Source organism: Apis laboriosa, unplaced genomic scaffold (assembly GCF_014066325.1).
Source record: "Apis laboriosa isolate Shangri-la unplaced genomic scaffold, ASM1406632v1 scaffold122_cov146, whole genome shotgun sequence".
NCBI lineage: Eukaryota > Metazoa > Arthropoda > Insecta > Hymenoptera > Apidae > Apis > Apis laboriosa.
In genome coordinates this window covers 514,220-540,847 of record NW_025221084.1, presented here as the reverse complement: position 1 = coordinate 540,847, position 26,628 = coordinate 514,220, and the positions used below count along the sequence as shown (strand labels likewise).

At 18.5% G+C, this 26,628-nt stretch overlaps 4 protein-coding genes across 6 annotated transcripts; 2 read left to right on the top strand and 2 right to left on the bottom strand.

Annotated features, from left to right (window-relative positions):
* Positions 1-606: 606 nt before the first annotated feature.
* LOC122720270 (protein GAMETOPHYTE DEFECTIVE 1) lies at positions 607-1,974 on the top strand. The gene is made up of 3 exons (XM_043946855.1): positions 607-1,307; positions 1,563-1,710; positions 1,833-1,974. Exons 1-3 carry the CDS (start codon positions 720-722, stop codon positions 1,901-1,903), a joined length of 807 nt encoding a protein of 268 aa, XP_043802790.1. The 5' UTR covers positions 607-719; the 3' UTR covers positions 1,904-1,974.
* A 641-nt stretch (positions 1,975-2,615) lies between these two features.
* On the bottom strand, positions 2,616-7,632 carry LOC122720228 (golgin subfamily A member 2-like). Its single transcript, XM_043946789.1, has 12 exons — positions 7,489-7,632; positions 7,003-7,089; positions 6,349-6,777; positions 6,073-6,268; positions 5,677-5,984; positions 5,430-5,606; positions 5,139-5,357; positions 4,615-4,800; positions 4,277-4,528; positions 3,830-4,133; positions 3,531-3,728; positions 2,616-2,901 (listed from the first exon to the last, which is right to left on the bottom strand). The coding sequence occupies exons 1-12, from the start codon at positions 7,531-7,533 to the stop codon at positions 2,714-2,716; spliced, it is 2,589 nt and encodes an 862-aa protein (XP_043802724.1). The 5' UTR covers positions 7,534-7,632; the 3' UTR covers positions 2,616-2,713.
* A 504-nt stretch (positions 7,633-8,136) lies between these two features.
* Positions 8,137-10,766, top strand: LOC122720238 (probable 26S proteasome non-ATPase regulatory subunit 3). The gene is made up of 3 exons (XM_043946801.1): positions 8,137-8,197; positions 8,678-9,501; positions 9,976-10,766. The coding sequence occupies exons 2-3, from the start codon at positions 8,686-8,688 to the stop codon at positions 10,645-10,647; spliced, it is 1,488 nt and encodes a 495-aa protein (XP_043802736.1). The 5' UTR covers positions 8,137-8,197; positions 8,678-8,685; the 3' UTR covers positions 10,648-10,766.
* An 834-nt stretch (positions 10,767-11,600) lies between these two features.
* On the bottom strand, positions 11,601-19,392 carry LOC122720263 (growth arrest-specific protein 1-like). 3 transcript variants are annotated; one of them, XM_043946846.1, is made up of 6 exons: positions 19,241-19,392; positions 17,512-17,678; positions 14,160-14,427; positions 12,832-13,037; positions 12,087-12,376; positions 11,601-11,804 (listed from the first exon to the last, which is right to left on the bottom strand). In XM_043946846.1, exons 3-6 carry the CDS (start codon positions 14,421-14,423, stop codon positions 11,800-11,802), a joined length of 765 nt encoding a protein of 254 aa, XP_043802781.1. In that variant the 5' UTR covers positions 14,424-14,427; positions 17,512-17,678; positions 19,241-19,392; the 3' UTR covers positions 11,601-11,799. The 3 variants fall into 3 exon arrangements, with proteins under 3 accessions (XP_043802781.1, XP_043802782.1, XP_043802780.1); XM_043946847.1 differs by having other exon boundaries at positions 17,512-17,642; XM_043946845.1 differs by lacking the exon at positions 17,512-17,678.
* Positions 19,393-26,628: the final 7,236 nt, after the last annotated feature.

Here is a 26,628-nt window from a genome sequence, read left to right as displayed (position 1 = left end):
ATTAAATTCTGTCTTGTATTTTTTCTTCTAGGTTTCAATCTACTTTCGAACGCATCGGAAATAGTAAAAATATAGATAGAATAGTAAAAATAGAAAAAAAAATTATTTTACAGTGCACATTTTATGATATTTTTAAAGATTGAAAAAAGAAGTTGCATTGTGAAGTGTTATTTACTTAAGTATGGTTTACAATATTATTAAAAAGCTATTAAAAAAGTTACTAAACCAAATTCAAACAATAGCGTAATAATTTGCCAGACGTTAATTATACTATTTATTACTTTATAATTATTCTCCTGTAGCGAATTTTTATAGAAGAAATTATATGATGCGACACTTGATTTCAGAAGTTTAACTATTCTATATATATATATATATATTATATCTCTTTCCAATTAGTAGCATTATCAATGGAAGTAAACATGATATTCATGTTTTCTTTTACTGTGCAAATTTGTTGTAGAAATTAAGAGGATATTTATTTTAGAAAATATAATATATCGCATTTGTTCGTCTTTTTTATCTAATTATTTTCTCGTGTATAATAATTTAGTGTTTAATGTTTAAAGAATTAAAAAAGAATTAAAATGATTATAATAAAAAAAATATAAAATAAAAATAAAAAAAAAATAATTTAAATTGAATTAAGCTTTTTTTTTAAGTAAATTAAAAATATAATAAACTAAATTATTTATGTATAAATTTGATATATCATAAAAATGAATATTAGAGAAAGTACAGGATTTTATGATCTATGTGTGAACATATCAAAAAATGAAATACAAAATTTATATCCTATTTTATTAAAATTATATGAATATGGATTTAAAACAATTGCAATAAATACTGATATAGATGAAAGTGTTCTTGGAACAGATAAAAGAAAAAAAAAGAAAGGTGGTGATAGTGAAATATCACAGGATATTATTTTCAAAGCAATCGACATAGAAAATATAAGAAAAAAATTTGATGGAAAATTAAAAATTTTTAATCGAATTACTTTTTTTTGTTCTGATTTTACTAAAACACATATATTAAATCATTGTTCTACATTAAAAAAATACGATTTGTATGCTTTTGTTCCAAAAACACAAAATGCTTTACAATTTGTATGTACTCAATTAAATGTAGATATAATAACATTAAAATCAAATCATATAACTTTTAAGCTTAATAAAAAATTATATGATCAAGCAATTGAAAAAGGGATACATTTTGAAATTCAATTTATAGATTTATTAAATCTTGAGTCTAGGAAGCAAATTATTCATTATTCTCATCTTTTTCATACTTATGGGAAAAGTAAGGTATAGAAATATTCAAATGAAAATAAAAATATTTTTTCAATATTTAATAAAATATAATATTAAATATTATAATATTAAATATTATAATTATTATAATATAATTATAGTAATTTAATAATTAAATTATTACTAATAATGTTTATACTAATAGATACTAATTCTAATGAAATTAAAATATATTAAAAAAAATGTTACTTAAAAATTATATATGTAAATAACAATATGATTTTTAATTAAAATATTTTTTTTTTTCAGAATATAATAATATCAAGTGGCTTAAATGATATTAGCATGATTAGAAATCCTTATGATCTCATAAATTTAGCATATTTATTGGGTTTGAATGAAATTCAAGCAAAAGCTTCAATATTATATCAATGTAAAAAGCTTTTATTACGAGCAGGTAATATATGATTAAATATATTTTTTTAAAATAAAAGTTTTTATAAAAATAAAAAAATTTAATAAGATAACTTATTAAATAAAATTAATAAAATTAATTAATTTTTTTACTTTTCATTTTAGAAAGAAGACGCAGAGGAAAAGCTGTTTTCATTATTGAAAATCAAATTAAAGGATTTAATCTTACTAAATAAGATTAATTTTTAAAGAATTAAAGTTTTTATAATTATTTTTATATTAAAATATATAAAAGATTAATTTTTTCACATTTTATTAATTAATTAAATAAAATATTTAAAAAATAAAATTATATTTTTTATTAAAATAAAAGAAGTAAAAAAACAAATACAAAATACAAAAAAAAATAATTATTTAAAAAAATATTTTTCATAAAATGTTTTAAATCAATAAAGAAAATATATAGAATATGATTTTTTTGTTCAAGAATTATTTATAAAGAAATCAAGTTTGAAAAATTATTGTATAAATATAGAGATATTGTTAAAATGTTATTTGCAGTATAATTTGAGTAAATATATAATATTCAATGAAAATTAATTATTTAATAATAACAATACATTAAAAGAAGTTATAGAATATTGTTTAATCATATTATTGTTAATCATATTTTAGCTGTATTTGCACATGACACAACAGATTTTTATACTCAATTTTTTTGAAAATTAAATCTCAAATGAAATAATTTCCATTTTTTTTTATTTTTTATAAGGAAGCAATTTGTGCCTGAATATAAATATTATTATTAGAACTGTATAATTCTGTGAACTGTATGATTTCAATGATTTTTTAAATAATATTTTTAGGATTAAATGATTTTTTTTATATTTTAAGAATAATTATGTTTGAAGAAATTTTTTTTCACATCAATCATTTACAAATTGTTATAGATTTTATCTTATATACAATTTTATTCTACAAATTGTTATCAATTAAAAATTCTATATTAATATTTTATGCTAAAAATATATAATATATGAATATTCTTATACTGTAAGTAATTTTCCAGAACACCAAGGACATAAATGAAAATTTGATTCAAATATACAAGAATCTTTACAATCTTTTATCTCTGTTAAAACATCTAAAAGTTCTGAAACATTTTTATTTTCTATTTGAGAATCTATTATTTCTTTTTTTGTTTCTAAAATTAGAGAATCATTGGAATCCATTTCTGAAAAAAAATTAAATTAATTTTTCTTAATTAATACAATTAATATGCACAATTTTTTTATATAAATAAAATTTAGATTAATAAGATCAATATCGATATTATTAATGATATTTAAATAATACATTTAAAGTATATAATAGAAGATCAATATAAAAATTTTAATTAAGTATTTAATATCATTTTTCGATATAGATATTTTTAAAATTAATATTGTATTAAATCAAAAATCTTTACAAAGATATTGATATTTATTTAATATTTTATAAACATTTCAATACTTATTTGATATCGATCTTTTATTTATTAAATTTTATAAAATCAAGTATTAATTCTAGTTCAGTTTAATGAAGAAAAAACATGCAAAGAAAAGTGAAATAAATAAGTATATTAATGCTTGGTTTTGATTGTGATTTTAGAAATGAAAGCTAAAGTACGAAATTTTCATAAATGGATACTAATACCGAAATATCGAATGATTTTTGATTTCATATTAATTTGGCAGTATTAATTTGATATTTTTTTATCGTCAGTGGAAAATGATATCAAATACTTAAAACTTTGTAAATTAGTTGTTAAGTATCAGTATTCTATGTGATATCTTATATTTCCTAACATTAATTATCACATACCTGTTTCAATTAAACGATCTGTTCCATTGGAATGTATATATTCCTTTCTAAGAAAATCACTAACCAAAACTTTTAATTTATGCAATTGTTCTTGTTGTTGATTTCTTTGTTCAAGTAACTGTCGAAATATTTTTTCTCTTTCTATTGCTCTATTTTGTAAAACTGCTCTTTGTTTTTGATATAATGTTATGTATTCTCCTAAAAATAAAATATAATAAAAAAAAATTCCAAAAAGATGAAAATAAGATTGGAGTTAAATAAAAAAACTAAATAATTAATTAAAAGTCATCTATTTGTACCTATTGTTTCTGTTTCACTTTGGAGTTGTAAAACAAGATGTTCAAGTTTTTGTTTTTCTTCTGTAAGCTCTGCAACTCGTTCCATTGTTTCCTTAAATCTTTGTTCAAGTTGTTTTACAGGTTCTGGTACTATAACAGTACTTTTATTCAGACTTTTTACATGTATATTTTCTTCTAAACTTGAAATATTATTATTTGTGATTATAGAATATGAATTATTTTCTAAAACAAAATTCTCTGAACTCTTTTCTTTTAATTTCTCTGTAAGTGCTTGTTTTTCTTTTTCTAATCTTTCTATAGTAGTCTAAAATGTAATAAAAAAATTATAAATAAATTTAAGAAAAATATTTTATTGAATTAATATTGAGTTAAAGTATTAAATTAAGAATTTTTTTAATTTAATTAATTAAATATTTGACATTGATGAAATATAAAAAAACAATTTACTATGGCATGTTGAAGTTCTCGTTGAAAAGTATTTACGTGATGTGATTGTGCTTGATAATGTTGAATTTGATCTGCTATTTGTGCACTTTGAAGTCTTTCTTTTTCAAACTCTTGAAGAATAGCTTCTTTTTCTTTTAATTGTGCCTTTAATTGTTCCAATTCATTTTCTATATTATTTAATTGAATATTTAATTTTCTTCCTATAGAACGTTCTGCTTGAAGTTGTTCAGTCAAATCCAATTTAGCATTACTCTTAAAATTGTATTAAAAATTTATATAATTTGTTTAATTTTATTGAATCATTAATATATTTTAATAATATTTAATATCATACTTACTAAAGAAACAAAAGCATTTTCCATGTCAGTCAATTGTTCTTTTAATTGATGATTTTGCTGAATTGCTCTAGATGCTCCTAATTGTTCACTTTCAAGAGCACTGACTAGTTTTGTTATTTCTGCTTCTTGATTATTTGTTTCTTGTAAATCATTTAAATTTTTTGTTAAGATTTCAATTTGTGAATCCTAAATATGAAAAGAACATTTTTAATAATAAATTTTATATTATATAAATTTTATATATTTTATTCTATTATAAATTATTATAAATTTCATTATAATAAATTATAAATGATATTATATTATTAACAATTTATATATATTTTTTAATAAATATTTAAAAATTTATATACCCTAATGAATATTTAAAATAAAATAAAATAAATATAAAAAATAAAATTTTATTATATAATAAATTTAATATAATAAATTTAAAATAATTTTTATTTAAATTTTAACATTAATACAACATTATTAACATTAATTAACATTAAAATTATAATAAAGTTATAAAATTATAATACCTTTTCAGATAATATAATGTGAAATCTTTCTTGTTCCAATGTAAGTTCATCTATATTTTTTAGTAAATTATTTATTTGATCTTTACGATCTTGTAAAGGTAATAGATTCTCTACTTTTTCTATTTCTTGTTGTAATTGTTGTTCAAGTTCTGAAATTTTTTTTACACGATTTTGTTCTTTATATTGTAAATCTTCTATAATTTTTTTTTGTGTTTTTATCTATAAATATTAAATCTTTAAAAACTTTATCATTTTTCGTAGTATTTTCAAATTTCACAAAGTATATCATACCTTTTCTAATAATTTTGCTTGCTGGGCATCTAACTGTTTAACATAATTTTGATATTGTTTATTAATTTCATCTTTTTCATTATTAACAATTTTTAAAGATTCTTTAGTTTGTGCCAATTCTTGTTCTAAGAGAATTGCTGTATGTTTTTCTTCTTCTGTTATTGACATACCTTTCATCTATAAAAAAGAATTAATTAATATTAATATATTATTAATAATATATTATATATAATATATATTTATGTACTTGTTGTATTCTAAGTTCACTTAATGAAAGCAATGCTGTTTTTTCTTGAAGTTCTTGTTGAATAGCAATTAATTCTGTTTTTTTCAAATTTAATTTTTGCTTTAATTCTGATCCTTCTAAATCCAAATCTTCTTTTTCTTTTTTCAATTGAAAAAATTGTTCATTGAGAGAATCATATTTATTTTGCAATTGATGAAAATTTTTTTTTAGTTCTTCATTATTATTTTTTATGGACAATATTTCCTTTTCTAATTCAAGTATACGAATTTGTGAATTCTTTAATTTTTTTAACATTTCCTCTGCTTCATCTAAAAAATGTTTATTTTTTATTTATTAAAAATTCATGATCATTTTTGTATATAAATCAAAAAGACTTAATGAATTGAAATAATAAACCAGAATTTTGTTTTGCACTTTGTTGAGCTTGACAAAGAGCAGATGTAAGTTCTGCTTTTTCTGCTATTAAGATTCCAGTAGTCTGAGTATGAATTTGAACTTGATCTTTTAAAGGATTTATTTCTCGTTCTAATTGTATTTGAAATTCTGTTTCTTTTTCTTTTAACTTGGTTTCTAATTCTGAAATTCTGCTATGCTAATCAATTAAAAATATTATTTTATTCTTTTTATTTTAAAATTTTAAAATTTTTGTAAAATTTATATGTATATACTTACAGCATTATTAAGTTTTATATGCAATTCATTAATAATTTTTTTCTGTTCTTCTAAATAGGAATTTAAAAATTGATTATGATTCATTAAATCAAAATCAAGTGATGTTTCTATATATTCAGATTCATCTGTCAAAACATTTTCAACTGCAGAAGCCATTTCTAAGAGATGTTCTTTTTGTACTATTGGAAATTCATTTAAATTTAATTTTTCTTCTAATTTTGATATTATATTATTTCCTTTCATAGAATTGATATCTTCCATAGAACAATTTAATTCATTGTAATTTATATTTTCTGAAGTTACCATTGAATTCATAAGTGCATCATTTTTTTGAAACTCTTGAATTGTATGATTATCTTTCGAAGTTTTCATTGTTAATACATTGCCTATAACTTCTAAATTCAATTTATTAGTTTCTGCATTTTGGCACTGTAAATTTAAAAAAATAATAAATAAGATTTTTTAAAAAAATATTTTAAAAAAATTTTATATTTTATATTAAATATATATATATATAATAAAATATAATTAGTATTAAAAAAATTGTATTACAATCAGAAATTACATATATAAAGTTCTAAATTAAAAAATATTTAAATTTCTAAATTAAAAGTTTTAAATTAAAATAATTAAAATATTATAAATTTAATTCACCTGTGAAGATAATAAATCCAATGTATGTCTTTGTTTTATAGAACCATCTTGGTTATTTTGCATTTTACTTAATTGAAATTCTCTGAGCTATATAAAATTAAAAATATTATAAAATATAAATATATATTAATAATAATATAAATATATATTAATAATAATTATAATATTACATATATTAATAATTTGTTAAAATTTATAAAAATATTCTTAAAAATATTCTTTAATGTTTTAAAATATAAATATTATACACAACATTAATACTTATCTTAGTAACAAATAATATACAAATAATTTGACAGCTAAAATAACCTAAATATTTATAAACACAAAAATAAAGAGTAAATATATAATTAAAATATTACATTAAAATTAATATTAAATTAAAAATTACAAAGTAATATAATCTTAAATATAAATTTTTATGTAAAAATACAAAAAAGATATTTATATAACTATCTATTTTTCAAAACGTATATAATGTTATACCTTTCTTTTAGCGGCCAAAAGTTTTTCACTTTTACTTAAATTCATGTTGAAATATGACACGAAAATTAATAAATGAAATTCTTAATTTTGTTTTAGCACAAATATTTACATCAACATAATTAAAAATATTGTACTATATATTATCAAGGTTATCTCATGCCTATTAATTGCTTTTCTATCCATTGATTTAATTATTTACTTAGATGTACAACAGTATAATATCATAAACATTAATAAATTGCGCCATCTATAAAAAAATAAATATTTTATAAAAAATATTAAATATAGACATGAAAATACAGTTTTTTATAAATGTAATAATAAAAATATATTCTTAAGTTATATAAACATATTTTACTATTATATATTTATATCATATTTAAAAAGAAAGAAAATATACTATATCATATTTAAAAAGAAAGAAAGTGAAAGAGAGAAGTGAGAAAAAAAGAGTATTTAATATATAAATTTTTCATTATTAATAATAAAGTTCTAAACTATTTTGATAAAAGAAAGAAAAAAAGTTTTTAAAAATAAAAATATTTTATATAATTGTAATAGAAAACCCTAGCTAGAAATTTGAAGTTTTTCACTAATAATTTTAGTTAATTTTACACTAATATAACTGTGAATTGGTACGATGAAAACGTAAAATTGTGCAAAATTTTCGTGAGAATTTTCGACTTTCATACAAAAGATTAATATAAAAGTAAAATATTAATAATTTTATTTTATATTCATTACTTTTATATAAATTTATACATTATTTCATATAAATTTACACATCACAATATAAATAATAAAATATTAAATATTTATTTAAAGAATACTAAATTAAATTGTAATATATTATTATCAAAAAAGAAATTTGGTTATAAAATTCTTTATTATATACATTTTGTCTTAGATTATGTCAATAGTTTTATTTTTATTTTTATAGCATTTTTAATTAAAATTTATAAAGTTATTTTCTTAAAAACTATATATAATGAATATTATATTATATAAATATTATAGAAATAAATATTTAATACTCTGGATTAAAAATTTCGTAAAAATTAAAGCAAATTTTTTAATATTATTATTCAATATATTATATTAATATGTAATATTTTATAATATTTTATTATAATATAATATTATTTATATAATTATAAATTATAGATTATAAATTTTTATTTCTTTGAAGGTATCAATATGGGTGTTCCTTCGGTTAGAAATTCTGAAGCTATGGATGTTGAAATAATTTTTGATGGTCAAAATGGTGATGGAGATGTTTGTGAAAAAAAAGATGCTGATCTTCAAACAGTATATGATATTCGTGAGCATACCCGTCAAATAGAAAAAGCTATACAGAGCAAAGAACCTCGTTTTATTTTAAGAGCTTTGCGTACATTACCGAATACACGTCGTAGATTAAATTCAAATGTTTTACGTGGTGTAATATTAAGTTTATATTCAAAACCATGTGCAGAACGTGATGCATTATTATCATGGTTAGAGGAATCTACAGAATCTGAAGAAACACAAAAACTTCGTATTTCTACTATGAATCCATTACCTGAAATTGATGCTTATATTCATTTATTAGTTCTTGTACGTTTAATTGATGCTAGAAAACATGAAGAAGCTGTTCAATGTTCTGAAACATTATTGCAAAAAATTATTGCTCAAAATAGACGAACAATTGATTTAATTGCTGCCAAATGTTATTTTTATTATTCAAGAGCGTATGAATTAGTTGGAAGATTAGATAAAATACGTGGATTATTACATTTGAGATTAAGAACAGCAACACTTAGAAATGATTTTGAAGGACAAGCTGTTTTAATTAATTGTTTATTGCGGAATTATTTACATTATAATTTATATGATCAAGCAGATAAACTTGTATTAAAATCAACTTTTCCAGAATCTGCTAGTAATAACGAATGGGCCAGATTTTTATATTATTTGGGACGTATTAAAGCAGCTAGATTAGAATATTCTGCTGCTCACAAATATCTAGTACAGGTAAATTAATAATTTTTTGATATATAAATTTTTAATGAATGTATTATCAGAAATTTAATATATTATTAGCATATATCATTGATAATTTGTTTTAATATATTAAATATTATTTCAATATTAGATTCAATTTACGATTTTATTAGTAAAAAATCTTTTAATGATTAAAAATTAATTTATTGTTTAAATAATTATAAATAATTTATAATAAAATATTTTAATAAAATAAAATATTTCTTTCTGTATAATATATCAATGAATTAAAAATTTAGAATAAAAATTAGATAATTTTATTATATTATTTTATTTTATTATATTATTTTATTTATTATATTATTTTTTATATACATTTATTTATTATATTTATTTTTTTTTAGGTACAAATATATATTATATAAAGTATATCAATGTTAACTTCAAAATAAAAATTATATAATTTTATTATACTTAATATTATTTAAAAATATTTTTTTACAGGCTCTTAGAAAGGCTCCACAGAGTACTGCAGTTGGTTTTCGCCAAACAGTTCAAAAATTAGCTGTTACAGTGGAACTTCTACTTGGAGATATTCCAGAACGTCAAACTTTTAGACAAGCTGCAATGCGTCGTGCATTAGCTCCATATTTTCAATTGACTCAAGCTGTGCGTTTAGGAAATCTTCAACGTTTTGGAGAAGTTTTAGAAAACTTCGGTCCACAATTTAGAGCAGATCATACCTTTACTTTAATTCTTAGATTGAGACACAATGTTATTAAAACTGCAATTAGATCAATTGGACTATCTTATTCCAGAATTTCTCCTGCTGATATTGCAAAGAAACTTGGTTTAGATTCTAGTGTTGATGCAGAATTTATTGTTGCTAAAGCTATTAGAGATGGTGTAATTGAAGCTACTTTAGAACCAGAAAATGGATACATGCGTAGCAAAGAAACTACAGATATTTATTGCACTAAAGAACCATTACTTGCATTTCATCAAAGAATTACTTTCTGTTTAGACTTACACAATCAAAGTGTTAAAGCTATGAGGTACCCTCCAAAATCATATGGCAAAGATCTTGAATCAGCTGAAGAACGTAGAGAAAGAGAACAACAAGATTTAGAACTTGCTAAAGAAATGGCAGAAGAAGATGATGATGGATTTCCTTAAATTGTTTTTTTGTTAATATATTTAATTAATAGAATGATTTATTAAAGAAATTTTTCATATTACATTTTCTTATATTTAACAGTTGTATAAGACAATTATACAATATGAATACAAATTAAAGAATTTGAAATGTTCAAAAATTTTATAAAAATGTACTTTTTGAAATAAAAAAGAGTTATAAATGATATAAATTTCAAGAATCAATTATAAATATATTTTTTTTTATTAAATATTTCAAATTTGATAAAATGAATTTTTTTATTATATTAATTATTATTTTTTATTATATAATTATTTATTTATTATATTAATATTTTAATATTAATTTTTTATATAAATAAGTTATAAATTGTTAAAATTGTTGAACTTCAATAATTTTTTTATTAATAATGTAGTAAAAATTCATTATTATTAAAAAATAATTTATAAATTTTAGAGATTTCTTATTTTTAAAATATTTATTTATTTATATTTTATTTTTTTTCATGTAATCAATTTAATTTTTTTTATAAAATAATTTAAAATATGTTTTTGTTATTGTTCTTTTAATTTTTTTAATAAAACATTATAAATATATATAATATATAATTATAATAAATATAATAAAATGATATTAGATGTTAAATATTATAGTTTTTCAAAAATAAATTATTATTTAGTATTATTAATATTTATTTTTGACTTTTTTAAAAAAATATTTTTCTATAAGACAAGAATTCTTAAGGCCATAAATAAATTAATAAAATTTTATTAATATATATATATAATAATATACATTAATAAAAGGAAGAAAGAAAAGAATAACGATTATATTTTAATATATATTTATTTACATAATTATATCTTCATAAATAAAATTGATTTATTAAATTGTAACAAATTATTTAATTATATTAACTATAGTACAATCATTATATAATACTTTCACTGTACAAGACTTTTTTTCTGTTCTTTCCATTTGTACAAATTTAATAATAAATTTACGAGTAAATTTTATGTATTAATTAACTGCTAAATTATTTATAATAAGTCATCCATTAATCCCATCATTAAATTGTTCATATAATGATAATTAAAAAGTTAATAAAGATCTTTGGTTATTGGTTTCATGGAATACTGTTGCTTTTTGGAAATTTTCTGCATTTTTTCTAATCAGTCTGAAATGATAAAATTTTTATTATTTATTATAATAAATTAAAAATAATAAATAAATTCTTTTATATAATATTATAATTATAAGATTTATATAATTATATAATTATAAGAATTTTACATTTAAAAATATTTTTGAAAATATTATAAATTTAAAATAAATTATAAGCAATAAAAATAAGTAGAAGTATTATTATAAAATATAATATTTATAAATAATTAAATTTTTAATTAAAAAAATATATATAAATTTTAATCAATTTTAAATTTATAATAAACCATCTTACCTTGTTTTATTTTAAGAATATGAATTATTAAGGAAAATAAAAATAATTTTCTGTTCACTAATATTTGAACACCATCTCCTCTAAGACTTGTATTTGGTGTCAAAAATTTATTTCTTCTATCATTTTCAATATTAATATCACGATAACCATGATGTATTTTTCCAAAACAAAGAAGATTCATATTTCTATGAATTCCTTTGCAATCATATTCTTCAAAACCATCACATTGACATGTATTTAATTTTGCAGCTTTTTCTTGTCTTGTCAAAATATTTATCGAGTTTCTACATCTAAAATATTTTCTTTAAGATATCATATATGTATATGTATATGTATATTATAAAATAAAATTCAATCGACATCTTTTTTTATTATTAATATAATGTAAATAATATTAATATATTCGTTGAATCTAGAAATCAAAAAAAAAGTTAATACATAAAAATGTCGATTGAGATTTATTTATTAAATTATAAGCAATTTAAATTCGCGGTGGATGAAGCAGAAACAGAATGTGATAGCAATGTAACGAAGACAAAGCGATTTCATTCTCTTTCTGTCTTTTAATTTAATGCAAATTTTAATTGTTTATAACTGCATATAAATAAGTTAATAACAGACATTTTTGTATACCAACTTTTATATTTTTTTTTTTTTTTGCTTTTTATTAATCTTTTATTATTTATATTTAAATGTCTCACGAATATATTAACATCTTATATTTATATATTAAAATATTATTTACCGTCGAGTACATTTTCGTCCTTGAAACATACTCTTACAATATTTATTATAATATGCAAGTGCAGTTTGACAAAGAGCATCTGCATTACAAATCCAAGTCGCTATTCTGCAAGATACTCTTGTCTTATTCATTGCCATTGTTACAGATGATCTACATATTTCTACTCTTTGTTTTGATTGTAGGCATAATTCATTTTCACATTCACACTATATAATTAAAAATAAAATATTTTTCATTAAAAACTTGCATTTTATATATATTTATATATATTGCAAACATCATTATCTAATCATAATTTATAGTTTTATTATAATTTATTTTTTAAAAAATTAAAAAATTTTTAATTTATAATATAATATAATAATATAATATAATATAATAATATAATATAATATAATATAATATAATATAATATAATATAATATACTATAATATAATATAATATACTATAATATAATATAACATAACATAACATAACATAACATAACATAACATAATATAATATTATATAACATAACATAATATAACATAACATAACATAACATAACATAACATAACATAATATAATATATAATATATATTATAATATAATATAATAATTGAATTTTTAATAAACAATTTAATATAAGAAATAAATTTCAACTATTTTTTAACATAATAGCTTTATTTTTACTTAAATACTTTATTTTAATACTTTACTTTAATACTTAAGCTATTTATTATGTTAAAATTTTATATATTTTTTATGTTAAAATAAATAAAAAGATTAAAATAAAATTTTGTCACTTAAGTTTTTATTTTTGAGAAAATCGCGAATGAGCACATTATGAGTCAAGAAGTTGACGAATTTTCAAATTGAACTTTTTTAAAAATCAAATAATCTACAAATTTTCAAATTCGATTTTTTTAAACAGTAATTTTTAAAAAAAAAATTATTTTTTATATTCAGAATTTTTTGCATGATAGAATAACTATCAATAATTCATATTTAAGGAAATTAGTTAATTTCACTCGTATTTGAAAAATTTTCAAAGTTTTTACTTGAAAAGTTTAAAATTTTATTCTCTTTTTTCTTATTTTTGTATGTAGAATCGCTATTTATTCTTAATATTATTTCTATATATTATTTATAAATATTTTTATATGTTTGTAAATTTGTATTATAAATTATAAAATTTACAATAAATTTATAACATATAATAAATCGATTTAAAATAATTATCAAATGCATCATCAAATGTTGACGTATATATATATATATATATATATATATATTAACATTAATTAGAATAAATATTATTTATATTTTAAACAGAAATAATATATACCGTCATAAGTTCTTTGCCCTCATCGGTACTTGTAAGAGCAATAAGGGCATGTTGACAGCTCTCGGAACAATTATTATCTTCAAGAACGGGTGCACATCCTGTAAAATAGTGTTGTAGAGCAGTGCCACAGCCTGTTCTGAAAGCGCATTTTAGTTTTGCTTCTTCACACCTTATTTTTGAACTTTTCACAGTATTCCACATTATTGTACTAAATAATATCATACTCAACAAGAGTATGTTCAATCGGTCGAACCAACGTGACATTTTTCTAAAATAGTTATAAAATAATTCAAAATATGTAAAGATCTAATTAAAGAATTGTCAAATTTGAATTCAAATTTACATACAAACTTTAACTCAAATTTAAAACTTTACTGTTTTTCTATATATTTTATCTTTAAGAAGTATATAGAATGTTAATTTATTTGTATAATATATATTTGAAAGAATATAGAAACTAAAGTAAACACAAAAATGATATATAAAAATATTAATTATTTAATATGTTTATTTATTAATTTATAAGTAATTGAAGTTTACATTAGACGTTCTGTTATGCTATTATGTTGTTCTATTTTGTATTTATTTTAACTTCTAAAATAGACCTTTTAAAAGATCTTTTATCTCTATACTATAATACTACTAATATAACGCTAATATAACTATATGCTAATATATATAGTTTTTATATATATATAAGATAATGTATAATAGAAAAAAAGAAAAATTATCTTTACTAATTTTATATTTATATAAAATCGATTTATATAATATACGTATATATAATAAAAACAGAAAAAAATATAAAAAATTTGCAATTATTTAATTATTATTTTAATTCCTATATTTAAATTCAGTTTCATTTTATATTTAAAAATTATTTGATTGATTTGATTTGAATAGATTTGAGAATTTTTCATTATATTAATATACATATAATTCCTTTTATATAAACTATTGTATAAAGTTATATTTTCTGAACAATTTAATACTTATTATCTTAAATAATTTAATAAACTTATTATTTTAATATTATTTTTTATTTATTTGATAATGCACAGAATAAATATTTTTAAGAATAGGAAAATTTTATATTATTTTTTAATTATATATGTTATAAAAAATCAAATAAAAATATTATTTATTTTTTTTATTATCACATATATTTTATTTGTTTATTAACTGTAAATAAGAATTCATTTATATTTTTTAATATCATAAAATATCTTAATAATTTTTTATATCAATATACAATTATGCATAAAGAAATTAAACTGAAATTGTATCTTATATATGTATATTGTATCTTATATATTTATTTAATCATTATTCATTATTTATAATAATATATATTATTAAATATAATTTTTAATATTGTACTAAACTGAAAAGTAAGTTTGTGAATTCTTATGTTATGAACAAATATATAACTTAAAGGGATATTCTTAAAATAAATCTTCTGTATCATTCAAGTTAATAAAAAGAATTTGCTACTCAACTTTGGGAATTACAAATACCATTATAGATTGGTATTTTCTAAACTTCTAAACTTAACAAGATTTACGGACATTGATTATATATCTTTTTTTACTGAAATCCGTCTTTTTGACGGGTATATTAAAATGCAATTTTTTTGTGAATTATTTACTTAAAATCTATAGATTTTTATTTGCTGTTGTTTTCAATACATTTTTTACATGTAAACTCTATCTTGGATATATAACTTTCCGCATACATATGTGTTAGATTTAATATAAATATAGTTATATTCCAGTGAATTGAAGTTAGTATTTTGTTTGTCATGAAACGTTCGTACGTTTTGTTGATCACTGCCTAATTGTTTAGTTAATTATAATATAATAAAGAGAAAATTTTTTCGAATTTTGTTTACTCCAATAATCTCTTTATATAATAATCCAGGCATTGATGGCTACCAAATTTAAAAACAATTGTAAAACATATGAAGGGGCTATCTACGGAATTCTGTTTTCACAATATTTTCTTCATTATTAGTATCTTTTATTTCACTTTCGCTTTCAATATCTGAAATAATATGCATTCTTTTTTTTTTACATGTATATATTGTAATAATTTTTATTCCTATTATCGTCAGAATCTTCAATTTCGTTTACATTGTCAAATTCTTCCTCGTTTTCGTATAATTCGTTTATATCAGAATCCGATCCAGATTGGTCTTCATTCATGGTTATTCTTTTTATTATTCTTTTTTATTAATTCCATGTCTTTTGAAGACTTGTCCATAATAATATAAACGTAAAAAAATATATTTTTTTTGGATAAGTTTTGAAAATATGTTGAAAAATTCAAATCTTCATTTATGAAAATAAATTTTTGCTAAACTTCCAAATAGCACTTATTTTTTACAAAACGAAATTATTTCTTAGGTAAATCTATTTGTTTTATATAAAATAATAAGACAGATTCACTTACAAAAATCACTTTTTTTCTCTGCAAAATTCACCGTTGAAGGGATTATTTGTTATCATATCATAATTATAAACAACTTCTTTGATTATGTATTTATTGATAAACAATCGTCATTTGCTTAGTGTTACTTTTTCTTATTCATTGTTACTTCAGTTTTGTTATTTCGCAATAATTGATCTATATAAATTAACTCGTCAAATTGACGGATTTTCGTAAAAATAGGTATATAATATCTAGAAATAATAAAATATAAATCCAGAGAAAACGAATAGAAATATATATTTGTTGCATTATATCATTAAAAACCAATATATAATGTTTAAAGAATAATATTTGCATGACGTAATCCGTAAATTTAGTGTTAAGATAATTTGCAAATCTGATTCAATGTAAACAATTCTTAGTTAATTGTTTAACATAAATTTTTTGGAAGTCTTTTTCTTCGATATAAAAATCGAAAGATTTTACAACTTTACATGAATATTTTTTAATTATTTATTCTTAATACAGTAAACGTTAAATTTATGTATAATGTATAATGTATATGTATAATGTAATATATATATAGAATGTCTATCAATTTAATTATTCGAAACTATTTTCGTTTAAAAAAATTAAATTATTTTCAAAAGTAATATTTTTTTTTAATATTGATATCTACATTTTGTTAACATTCGAATGATTGCGATTAATAATGAAAAAAATATCTATATATAAGACAATCTATATAAAAGACATCGCTCTTAATATTAATGGAATAACATGATTGAATGTTTTTTGTTTTAAATCTCCATTTTCATGTTCTTAACTAGATACTACATAGAAAAACGGAGTATGTAAAGGTGGGGATAAAGGAGAGCACGTGCGTAAGCATGCAGTGAGAAAAGAGAGGGGGAGATTCTACCTGAGAGCGCTTCATTGCCAGCGTTAGTGCCGATGCTGTTGCGCACCAGCCCCAAAATGGACCACCAAGATGTTGCAGACGTGGCAACGAGGGACAGATGGTCAGCCCTATAGACCCTCAGTGATCATCAACTTTACTTTATACTCAAATTTAAATCTTATTTTGGACTAATGTAATGAGAAGAAATGTTGAAATAATTACATATAATATATATTATTTATTTGCAATTTAAAAATGTTCAATCAATGCCTATGATAATTGGTGATAATTTCATTCATTTAAGACATTAAATCGATGTCGATCCAAGAAAACAGTTTATCATGAGCAAATAGTACTTAAATAAATACTGACGAAGAAGACAAATATTTATTTGAAATGGAACACTGCCTTCCTGATATAGTATTTATAGTTTAGTATTTATTTTTTATAAATACTACTTAATTTTATTAAAAGAATATAATTAAAAATTACAATTGGTGAAATTTTATTAGAAAATTTTGTTTTTATTTGAAATTAAATATTATTTTAAATATATAGAAATGCAATTTTTAATTTATAATCATCTAAAATAAATATATATTTTTTTAATAAATTATCAAATATGAAAGATATTTGATATAAAAAGGACAAAAAATGATTATTTTTTATATTATTTTTATCTTACTATTTATTTTATTTAATGCAATAATAACAAAATAATTATATTTATCTTATATTGAAATATCAATTAATTAATTTATTATTTATGTAATTAATCATGATAGCAAATCAAAGTAAAAAGTTAAAATTTTTATAATATATATTGTTAATATAATAATTTTATATATATATTGTTTTTTATTATATTATATTAATAAATATACTATTATATACTATTATATATATATATATATATATATATAGTAACTATGAATATATTATATAATAATTCATTTAATATAATATATGCAATAATATATCAATATAAAACATGAGAAAAAAATTATAATTTTTTATAATTTATTAATACTATTATTTTGATTATATTAATACTATTATCTTGACTATATTTCATTTTACTTAAAATTATTATGTTGTTATCTTATAAATGTATGTTTTATTTATTCTACATAATTTTTTTCATTTTCATGATTTATAATTTTGAAAATGTGATATAAATTAAAATATAAAAATACAATTTATATATTATACTATGTATAATTTATTTTATATTATTATAAAATGTTTTGCAATATTATAAAAATGCAAATAAAAAGATTAATATTTAATGATATTTAATTAATATAATATTTAATATATTTATTATATTTAATCATATTAATTAATATTATTAATTGAATTCTATTATTATAACAATATTAAACTTCTTATTTTACAAAATTTAATATATTGTCATTCATTATAATAAATGTATAACAAATATAAAATATAAAATATAAAAAAATATATAAAATATAATAATAAAAATAATATTTTGATTAATTTAATATTATTCTATTTAATAAACAATTTTAATCATTAATATATATATTTTCATTTGTACTCAATATTTATGAATATAAATAAAATAATAATTCTAATGTATCAATCTAATATATCAATTTAGTTTTTTCAAAAATCGAGTCTAAAAAACAAATATCAATATGGCTATATCTAAAAAGATAATAAAAAATATGTTTATAAATTCGTTTAATAGAAAATTAAAATAAAAAAATCTTAGAATACGAACCTTATAAACAATCACATTGTTTTGTGACAACAACCGTGAAAAATAAAATTTAAAATTCCAAATATAAGCTAATTCGTCAATGATTTAAAAATTACGATTTCGTGTTAAGAAATCATAATACATTAAATAAAAAGAAAGGAAAAGAGAAACTAATAAACACACGATCACCGAGGCACTACTTAGATTGAGTTGTGACGGCTTACCCCGCTATGTCGAGAAGCTGCGCGCGTCGTTTCTTTCCCCTTCTACTGGTTTACTGGCACAAGCTGAGAAGTTTACTGATACATTTAAACTAAAATTTGAAAAACATTATTGTAAAGACTATCTTTAATATAGAATTTATATATATTTAATTAAAATAAAATCTTTAAAAGTTGTTATTTTACATATATAATTTATATATTTATATAAGAATAAAAATTAATTTACGAATTAAAGTAAACAAAAATTTTTATAAAAAATTATAAAAAATTTTCTGCAAATAAGAACATAAATATTATCTTAATATTTTTCTAGATTTTTATAATAATTTTGTATTTATCAAATTTAGAATCAATTGTATAAAAGTCTTAAAATTTGTCCTCGTTACAAGAATATTTCATAGCCATTGCTACTTCTATCCTCCAACTACAGGGGTCCAAGGTGCCCCAACCTGCTTGGCTGATTGAGACACCAGCCTGGTTCCAACACCACCCTCTTCACTCCCTCAACCAAGCCCTTCGAAGAATGACGTTGAATAGTCCAGCATTTAGATACGTTCAGTTCTTTCTTACGTTTCTTCTTCTTCCACCGATCTTCTATCGAGCTCCTTTTCAGTCTCCTTACTACTTCTATTCCTTACCACAAACATTCACCAGGCAGCTGTGATTCTCAACTCAATTTCACTTTTTTTAAAGGAGAAGCAGTGAACAGCAATGAAATTAATTGTTTGAATATAAATTAAATCAATTATGATTTTATAGGAAAAATTAGAAAGAAATGAAATCATGGAATATAATTCATAAATTTTTTATGTTTATTATATTTATATGATTTATATAAAAATTATTTCTAAATTAAAATTATTTGTATTTTTGTTTTATTTTATTATCAAATGAAATTGTACAAAAATAAATGTTTTAAATATATAATTTGTAACTTTATTTTTATGCAATTAATATTATATATTAATATTATATATTAAGTGAATGACAAGATATTTGTTTTTAGATTAACAAAGCAAGCGTATGTCTAACTTTATTTAAAATATGCTAAATAAGTGTTTCTGTCATTATTTAATTGAAATTGATTTTCAAATAAAATTGAAGATTTTAAAATTTTCATTTAAATAAATAAAAAAAATTTGTTTTCAATTTATTTACTAATTTGTTTTTTCATTCTTTTTTATGATACTTTATAAAGTGTAAAGTATCATAAAAATCTCTTTAAGATTCATAATAAACTACTCTTTCAACTATAAAGATTGAAATTTGAAATTGATTAAATTAAAATTGACATCAAGATTATATCTCCTAATTCAGAACATATGAGAAATGATTATTAAAAAATTCTGATACAGCACAAATGTTTTGCAGTAAAATAAATATCATAAATAAATCATTTGATCTGAAAGAAAAATATTTATATAAACGATAATTTACAAAACATAGATATATACATATCTCAATAATTTCTAAATGTTAATTCATTGCATATAAATGCTTTGATAACATAATTGAACAATTCTAAGATTAAATAATCAGTATTATTAAATAAAATATTATAAATTTAATTTTCAATAATATAAATTTATGAATTTTGTTATATAACGAGCGAAAATTCAAAAAATCATATATATAAGCATTTCATAAGAAAATTACTATTTAATATATAATTGAAAATTTTATATTAAAATTATATAAAAATAAATTATATAAAAAATATAACATGTAATAGAAATTATTCGATAAAACAATACAATAATAATAATCTAATATAATACAATAATAATATTAAATTATGTCTATTAAACATTAAATATTTGCAATTAATAATAAATTTTATTATATTAAATATATAAATATCAGAATAATATTTCAATATTAAGAAAGATAGAAAAAAAAATATAGAAAAAGTCAGTATGAGAATTTTTGTATCTATTTTGTTCTTCTTTTTCTTTTTCTGTCTTTGTTTCTCTCTTCTCCTTTTTTCTTTTTTCCTTCCTCTTCTTCCCGCTTCTCTTCTCTCTTTTCCTCTCTTTTCCACTTTTTTCTTCTCTTTTCTTTTTTTTTCCTTCCTCTTGCTATCAGTTTCTTTCGATGGTTTTTTTGATCTTTTCAAAGCAATTGTCCCAAGCGAGAACCTGCTTGAGGCAATAACGACTACAGGTTCGACTTATCCTGTATCTTCTGACATCTTAATAAAGCAATCGACCAATTTCTTGAAATCTTTCTTTTTCATTGTTTCGAATTATGTTTCAAAGATCTTCAAAAAAAGACTTTCTACTTCATTCAACATGATTTATAAAATGTTTTTATTATATATTTATTATATATTAATATTTTAGAAATTGTATTTTCTCATTTAACAGATAAATTTTGAAAGATTCTGATAACTGATCAACAGATCAACAGAAAAGATAGAGAGAACTTTAAATATAAAATTTTAATTTGTATTTATTGATATTTATTAGTTTCTAAGATATTAATGGAATTAATTTTTGGTATATATTAAATTCTATATAAACTAATACAATTATTTTGTAGAATTTTACTGTCAAATATCTAATAGCTGATTTCGATTATAGTGTATAGTGTCTGATATAAAATATTCAATTAAATTAATTTAATATCTATTACGAGATCTCTTCTATTCGAAACATTACAAAATAATAACCATATCTACATGCTAAATGCTTTTTATCTATAATCTTTTTCTACTTTTATTCGTACAAAATATCATATATGACATTTGATAAATTAAATATATTTTATTTCAATATATTATATATATTATATTTCATTCTTTGAAAATAAGTGATTAGATTTTTGGATTATAAATAAGACATCCTATAGATCTTGAAATCAATGTAATTAAACATTATCAGCTTCAATATTCTATGATAATGACTACTACAATGAAAATTATTGTATCTGAATAGATAGCATTCAATGTATTAGTATACAGAATTTTCAACATATAGTATTAAAATTTTTTATAAATACCTTAAAAACTAATAAAGCTAAATAAAAAAAAAAGTTCATTTCTGCCAGTTTTCTAAATTTTTTTTAGAACTATAGTCGATATATATATATATTGAATTAATAAATTGCATAAGTTTAGTTATTTTAATATTTAAATTTAATATTAATTCTTATCACATTTATATTTAAATGATATAGAATATTTCATAGTATTGATAATTGATTATTATTAAATAAAAACAAAAATTTATTATAAATTATATTTTTTAAAAATTATTTCATTATTGACAAGATATTCTTTAATTATTATTTAATTATTTGCAAAATATTATAATAAAAATTAATTTTTTTCAAATTGCAATATAAAATAATATTTTTTTATGAATATTTAATGAAAAATAAATAGATATATATTTTATTTAATGACTATTTTCTAGAGAAAATATGTATACATATATAATGGATATATGAAAATAATTTATATAATTTATAATATGAAAATAATTTTATTTAAAATATTGAAATTTTTATAATTAATTATAATAATAAATTAATTATTTTGCTTTAAATAAATTTTAAATAGTTATTTTAATATTAAATATTAAATATTCGTAAGTTATTATATAATAAATTAACTTTTAATCTTTTATTAAAATATTTATAAAAATTCAATTTAAATTATGATAAATTTTACACAGGACGATTTTTTCGTTAGAAGATTCAAAGTGTTGTCATATATTTCAGTTTTGTTTCGTGCTATTCATTTCGTTCTATTCATTTTATTGTGATAATTGTATATATGTATATAATACAGCAAAAACAAATATGTGTGATTGACATAAGTTCTTTAGCAAAAAAATCAATATAATTTATAATAATAAATAACAAGTACTTACTTATAATACTTGTTATAATATAATTTTTTTTATGTAATTATATATTATAATTTTCTACGAATTATTTAATTAAGAATTTTTTTAAATATAATATATTCATATTTGCAAAATATATAATAGTTTCGACATATTAATAAATTATTTATTTTTGAAAAATATACATATATGTAATGCATATATCAATCTAATGATATTTTTTTACAAAAATAATAAAAATAAATTGATATTAACTTAATATTTATAAAATAATTAAGAAAAAAATTAATTGAAAAAAATATGAACAATATGAAAATATTGTTTAAAAACATATAAATAAATTTTATCATTATTTTTTATTGTTTATATAAAATAAATACATAAAAATAAAATACATGAAATAATTATTAAATATAATATAAATTTAATTAATTATTTTTTTAAGTATAATATTTTTAAAATAATAATAATTAATCAATTTTATCTTTCTTTTTATATGTTTATTAGCATTAAAAAGCTATTAGTATTAATGTAATTATTTTATTTAAAATTTAAATAGATATTTGTTATGTTTCTATGTATTTCTTCATATCATAAGCATAAATGCAGTTATTTTTCTGCCATTAATCTCTAGTGTCACTGTTTAATTTTTGCTATGTTAATCTGCAATCAATTATACAAATAGAACTTGAATGATTTTTATCATGAATTTGTTTTTAATAGAATCTGTTATATTTTTGCAATATATATATATAATCTAAATTTTATCAAATTCCATCAAGTTATACTAGAATCTATCAAATCTATTTTCTGATGACAAAATTTGGCGTCAAAAATCTGTTGGTAGCAGTTGACTGAATATATATTCATTGTATTTATATATATGTATACAGATATAAAAATATATATATCTTTTGCATATTTTATTTCAGACTCAATTTTATTTCTATTTTCAAATTCAAATTTTTCAAATCAATTTTTTAATGCAATAAAAGAGATTTATATATATATATATTTATATATAAACTTTTGTTTTATACATAATTTACAATAATTTTTCATAAAATATATATATATATATATATGTAGTTCTTATTTTATCTATATGTATATTTGCCTTGCAGTATTTTATACTTATATTAAAAGGTTTGCAGCAATAACTTTTATTAAATACCTTTCATATAAAAAAATATGATTTTTTATTTGATGTAAAAAAAAAAATTACTTCCTAATAATAACAACGTTTACAATGTTTTATACAAGGATTTATATAATAATTTTTTTTTAAAAAATCTCTATTATTATCTCTTTTATTATCAATAAATAAAAAAATATTACAAAATATAAATCGTTTTTGTATCAGAATCATTTGATTTACATCAAGAATATAATTTTACAAGTGCCAATAGAAATCAAAATAATAGATTAAATATAAAAGAAGAATATTGATTATAATTAAGTAATTAATTTTGAGCCAACTTACAAGAATTTACTATTAAAAATTGTAAGTATATAAAATAATATAATAAATAAAATAAAAAACATAAAAACATGTTAGAATTTGCAAAAAAGAAAGGAATAAGATATGAATTTTTAATAAACTAAGACTTTTAATAAACTTTACATTAAATGATTCAGAAAACGAATTTTATGAAGATGATTTCATTCTGTAAATATAATTGTATTATTAGAATATTATTAACTCTAATATATTATATATATTATTAATGTAAAATATATTATTATTAAAAAAATATAATATTAATAAATATTGTAAATATCATAAATTTATAGTGTGTACAGTATTTGATTTTTAATTATTTCAATTAATTAATTGATTTATACAAATTATCTAAAAATAGAATTGATTTCTTATTATTTATCAACTTTTCAATTATGAAAAAATACAAGTTAATGTTAGAAAACTGTTATAATACAAATATATATTAAAGTAATAAAATAGTAAAATATATAATAAAATAAAATAATTTTTAATATATATCTTCAAATTTTTTTTAACTTCTTAATTTTATTTTGATTAGTTTCACATGTGAATTATTAATTATACAAAATGTTTAATAAAATAAAATTTAAAAAATGAATTTTGAATTATATGCTTTTACATTTGAAAAAAAAATTATATGTAAGATTAATTATTCAAATTATTTTTATGTTATTATTATATTATTTTTAAATTATTTTTTAAGTTATTTTTTTAAGGATTGAAATAAAAATACGAAATTAATCAACTTAGTAATTTTTATTATAATCATTACAAATGTTAAATGCGCATTGCCATTTTCGTTTCTTATAAACTAACACGCTGTAAAGGAAGCGAATGCCCCAATAAATAATAAACAAAACAAAAAAAGAATAGAAAAGAAAAAATATTAAAGGATTAAAGGATATATTACTTACAACTATTCAATAAAAAATGAAAAATTAAATTTTATTTTGTTATCATTTTAATGGACGTTATTGATAATAGAATAATGAATAATTGAAACGAAACTAGTTTGATGAAAAAAAGAAATCGTGTAATAAAGCTAAGCTATATATAAATTCTAAGTGTATAATTATCATTACACTAAGTTTCTAAAGTGTAATAATATCATTCAGAGAAACTGAGAAAATATAAAATAAATGGAATAATTATAATAAAATTTTTAATGTTTAGAAAACAGTTTTCTCGATTATTACTAAAGATTTTCTTTCGTTGATATATATTATTATATAGATTTATTAAAAAATAGAATTGAATTGGTTATCAGTTTCTCTTTAAAGATACAATGATAAAAAAAGTAATAGAAGCTGATTTCCTTTCTATTATATGATATTCATGCTTCCTTCATGTACATATATCAGTATACTTTTTTTCATATAATATAACATAACTGTACACGAAATCACTTACACAACTATTATATACACTAAGTTGTTTCAATTTCTTGATTTGTCGATTTTGAAATTGTGTTTGTGGTGCATTCAATCGAATCGATATTAATATAATACCGAAATAATAATAATGTTTATATCATAGATCAATAATAATAATTATTATTATAACAATAACGATAATGATGATGATGATAATGATGTTAATTACAATAATAGAAATAATAATAATAGTAGTAGTAACAGTAGTAATAAAAATAATAATGATGATGATGACGATGACGATGATGATGATGATGATGATGATGATGATAAATACTATTACTACTACTACTACTACTACTACTACTACTAATAATAATAATAATAATAATAATAATAATGATAATAATAATGACAATAATAATAATAATAATAATAATAATAATAATAATAATAA

Excerpts from the sequence above, each read along its gene's own strand:
- LOC122720270 (XM_043946855.1), top strand. The coding sequence starts at position 720 with ATGAATATTAGAGAAAGTACAGGATTTTATGATCTATGTGTGAACATA. Across the intron at positions 1,308-1,562 it reads ATACTTATGGGAAAAGTAAG|AATATAATAATATCAAGTGG; the intron begins GTATAGAAATAT and ends TTTTTTTTTCAG. Across the intron at positions 1,711-1,832 it reads AAAGCTTTTATTACGAGCAG|AAAGAAGACGCAGAGGAAAA; the intron begins GTAATATATGAT and ends TTTTCATTTTAG.
- LOC122720228 (XM_043946789.1), bottom strand. The coding sequence starts at position 7,533 with ATGAATTTAAGTAAAAGTGAAAAACTTTTGGCCGCTAAAAGAAAG. Across the intron at positions 7,090-7,488 it reads TTTTGGCCGCTAAAAGAAAG|CTCAGAGAATTTCAATTAAG; the intron begins GTATAACATTAT and ends AATTTTATATAG. Across the intron at positions 4,529-4,614 it reads AAAATGCTTTTGTTTCTTTA|AGTAATGCTAAATTGGATTT; the intron begins GTAAGTATGATA and ends TACAATTTTAAG.
- LOC122720238 (XM_043946801.1), top strand. The coding sequence starts at position 8,686 with ATGGGTGTTCCTTCGGTTAGAAATTCTGAAGCTATGGATGTTGAAATA. Across the intron at positions 9,502-9,975 it reads CTCACAAATATCTAGTACAG|GCTCTTAGAAAGGCTCCACA; the intron begins GTAAATTAATAA and ends ATTTTTTTACAG.
- LOC122720263 (XM_043946846.1), bottom strand. The coding sequence starts at position 14,423 with ATGTCACGTTGGTTCGACCGATTGAACATACTCTTGTTGAGTATGATA. Across the intron at positions 13,038-14,159 it reads AGGGCAAAGAACTTATGACG|TGTGAATGTGAAAATGAATT; the intron begins GTATATATTATT and ends TTAATTATATAG. Across the intron at positions 12,377-12,831 it reads GGACGAAAATGTACTCGACG|ATGTAGAAACTCGATAAATA; the intron begins GTAAATAATATT and ends AAAATATTTTAG.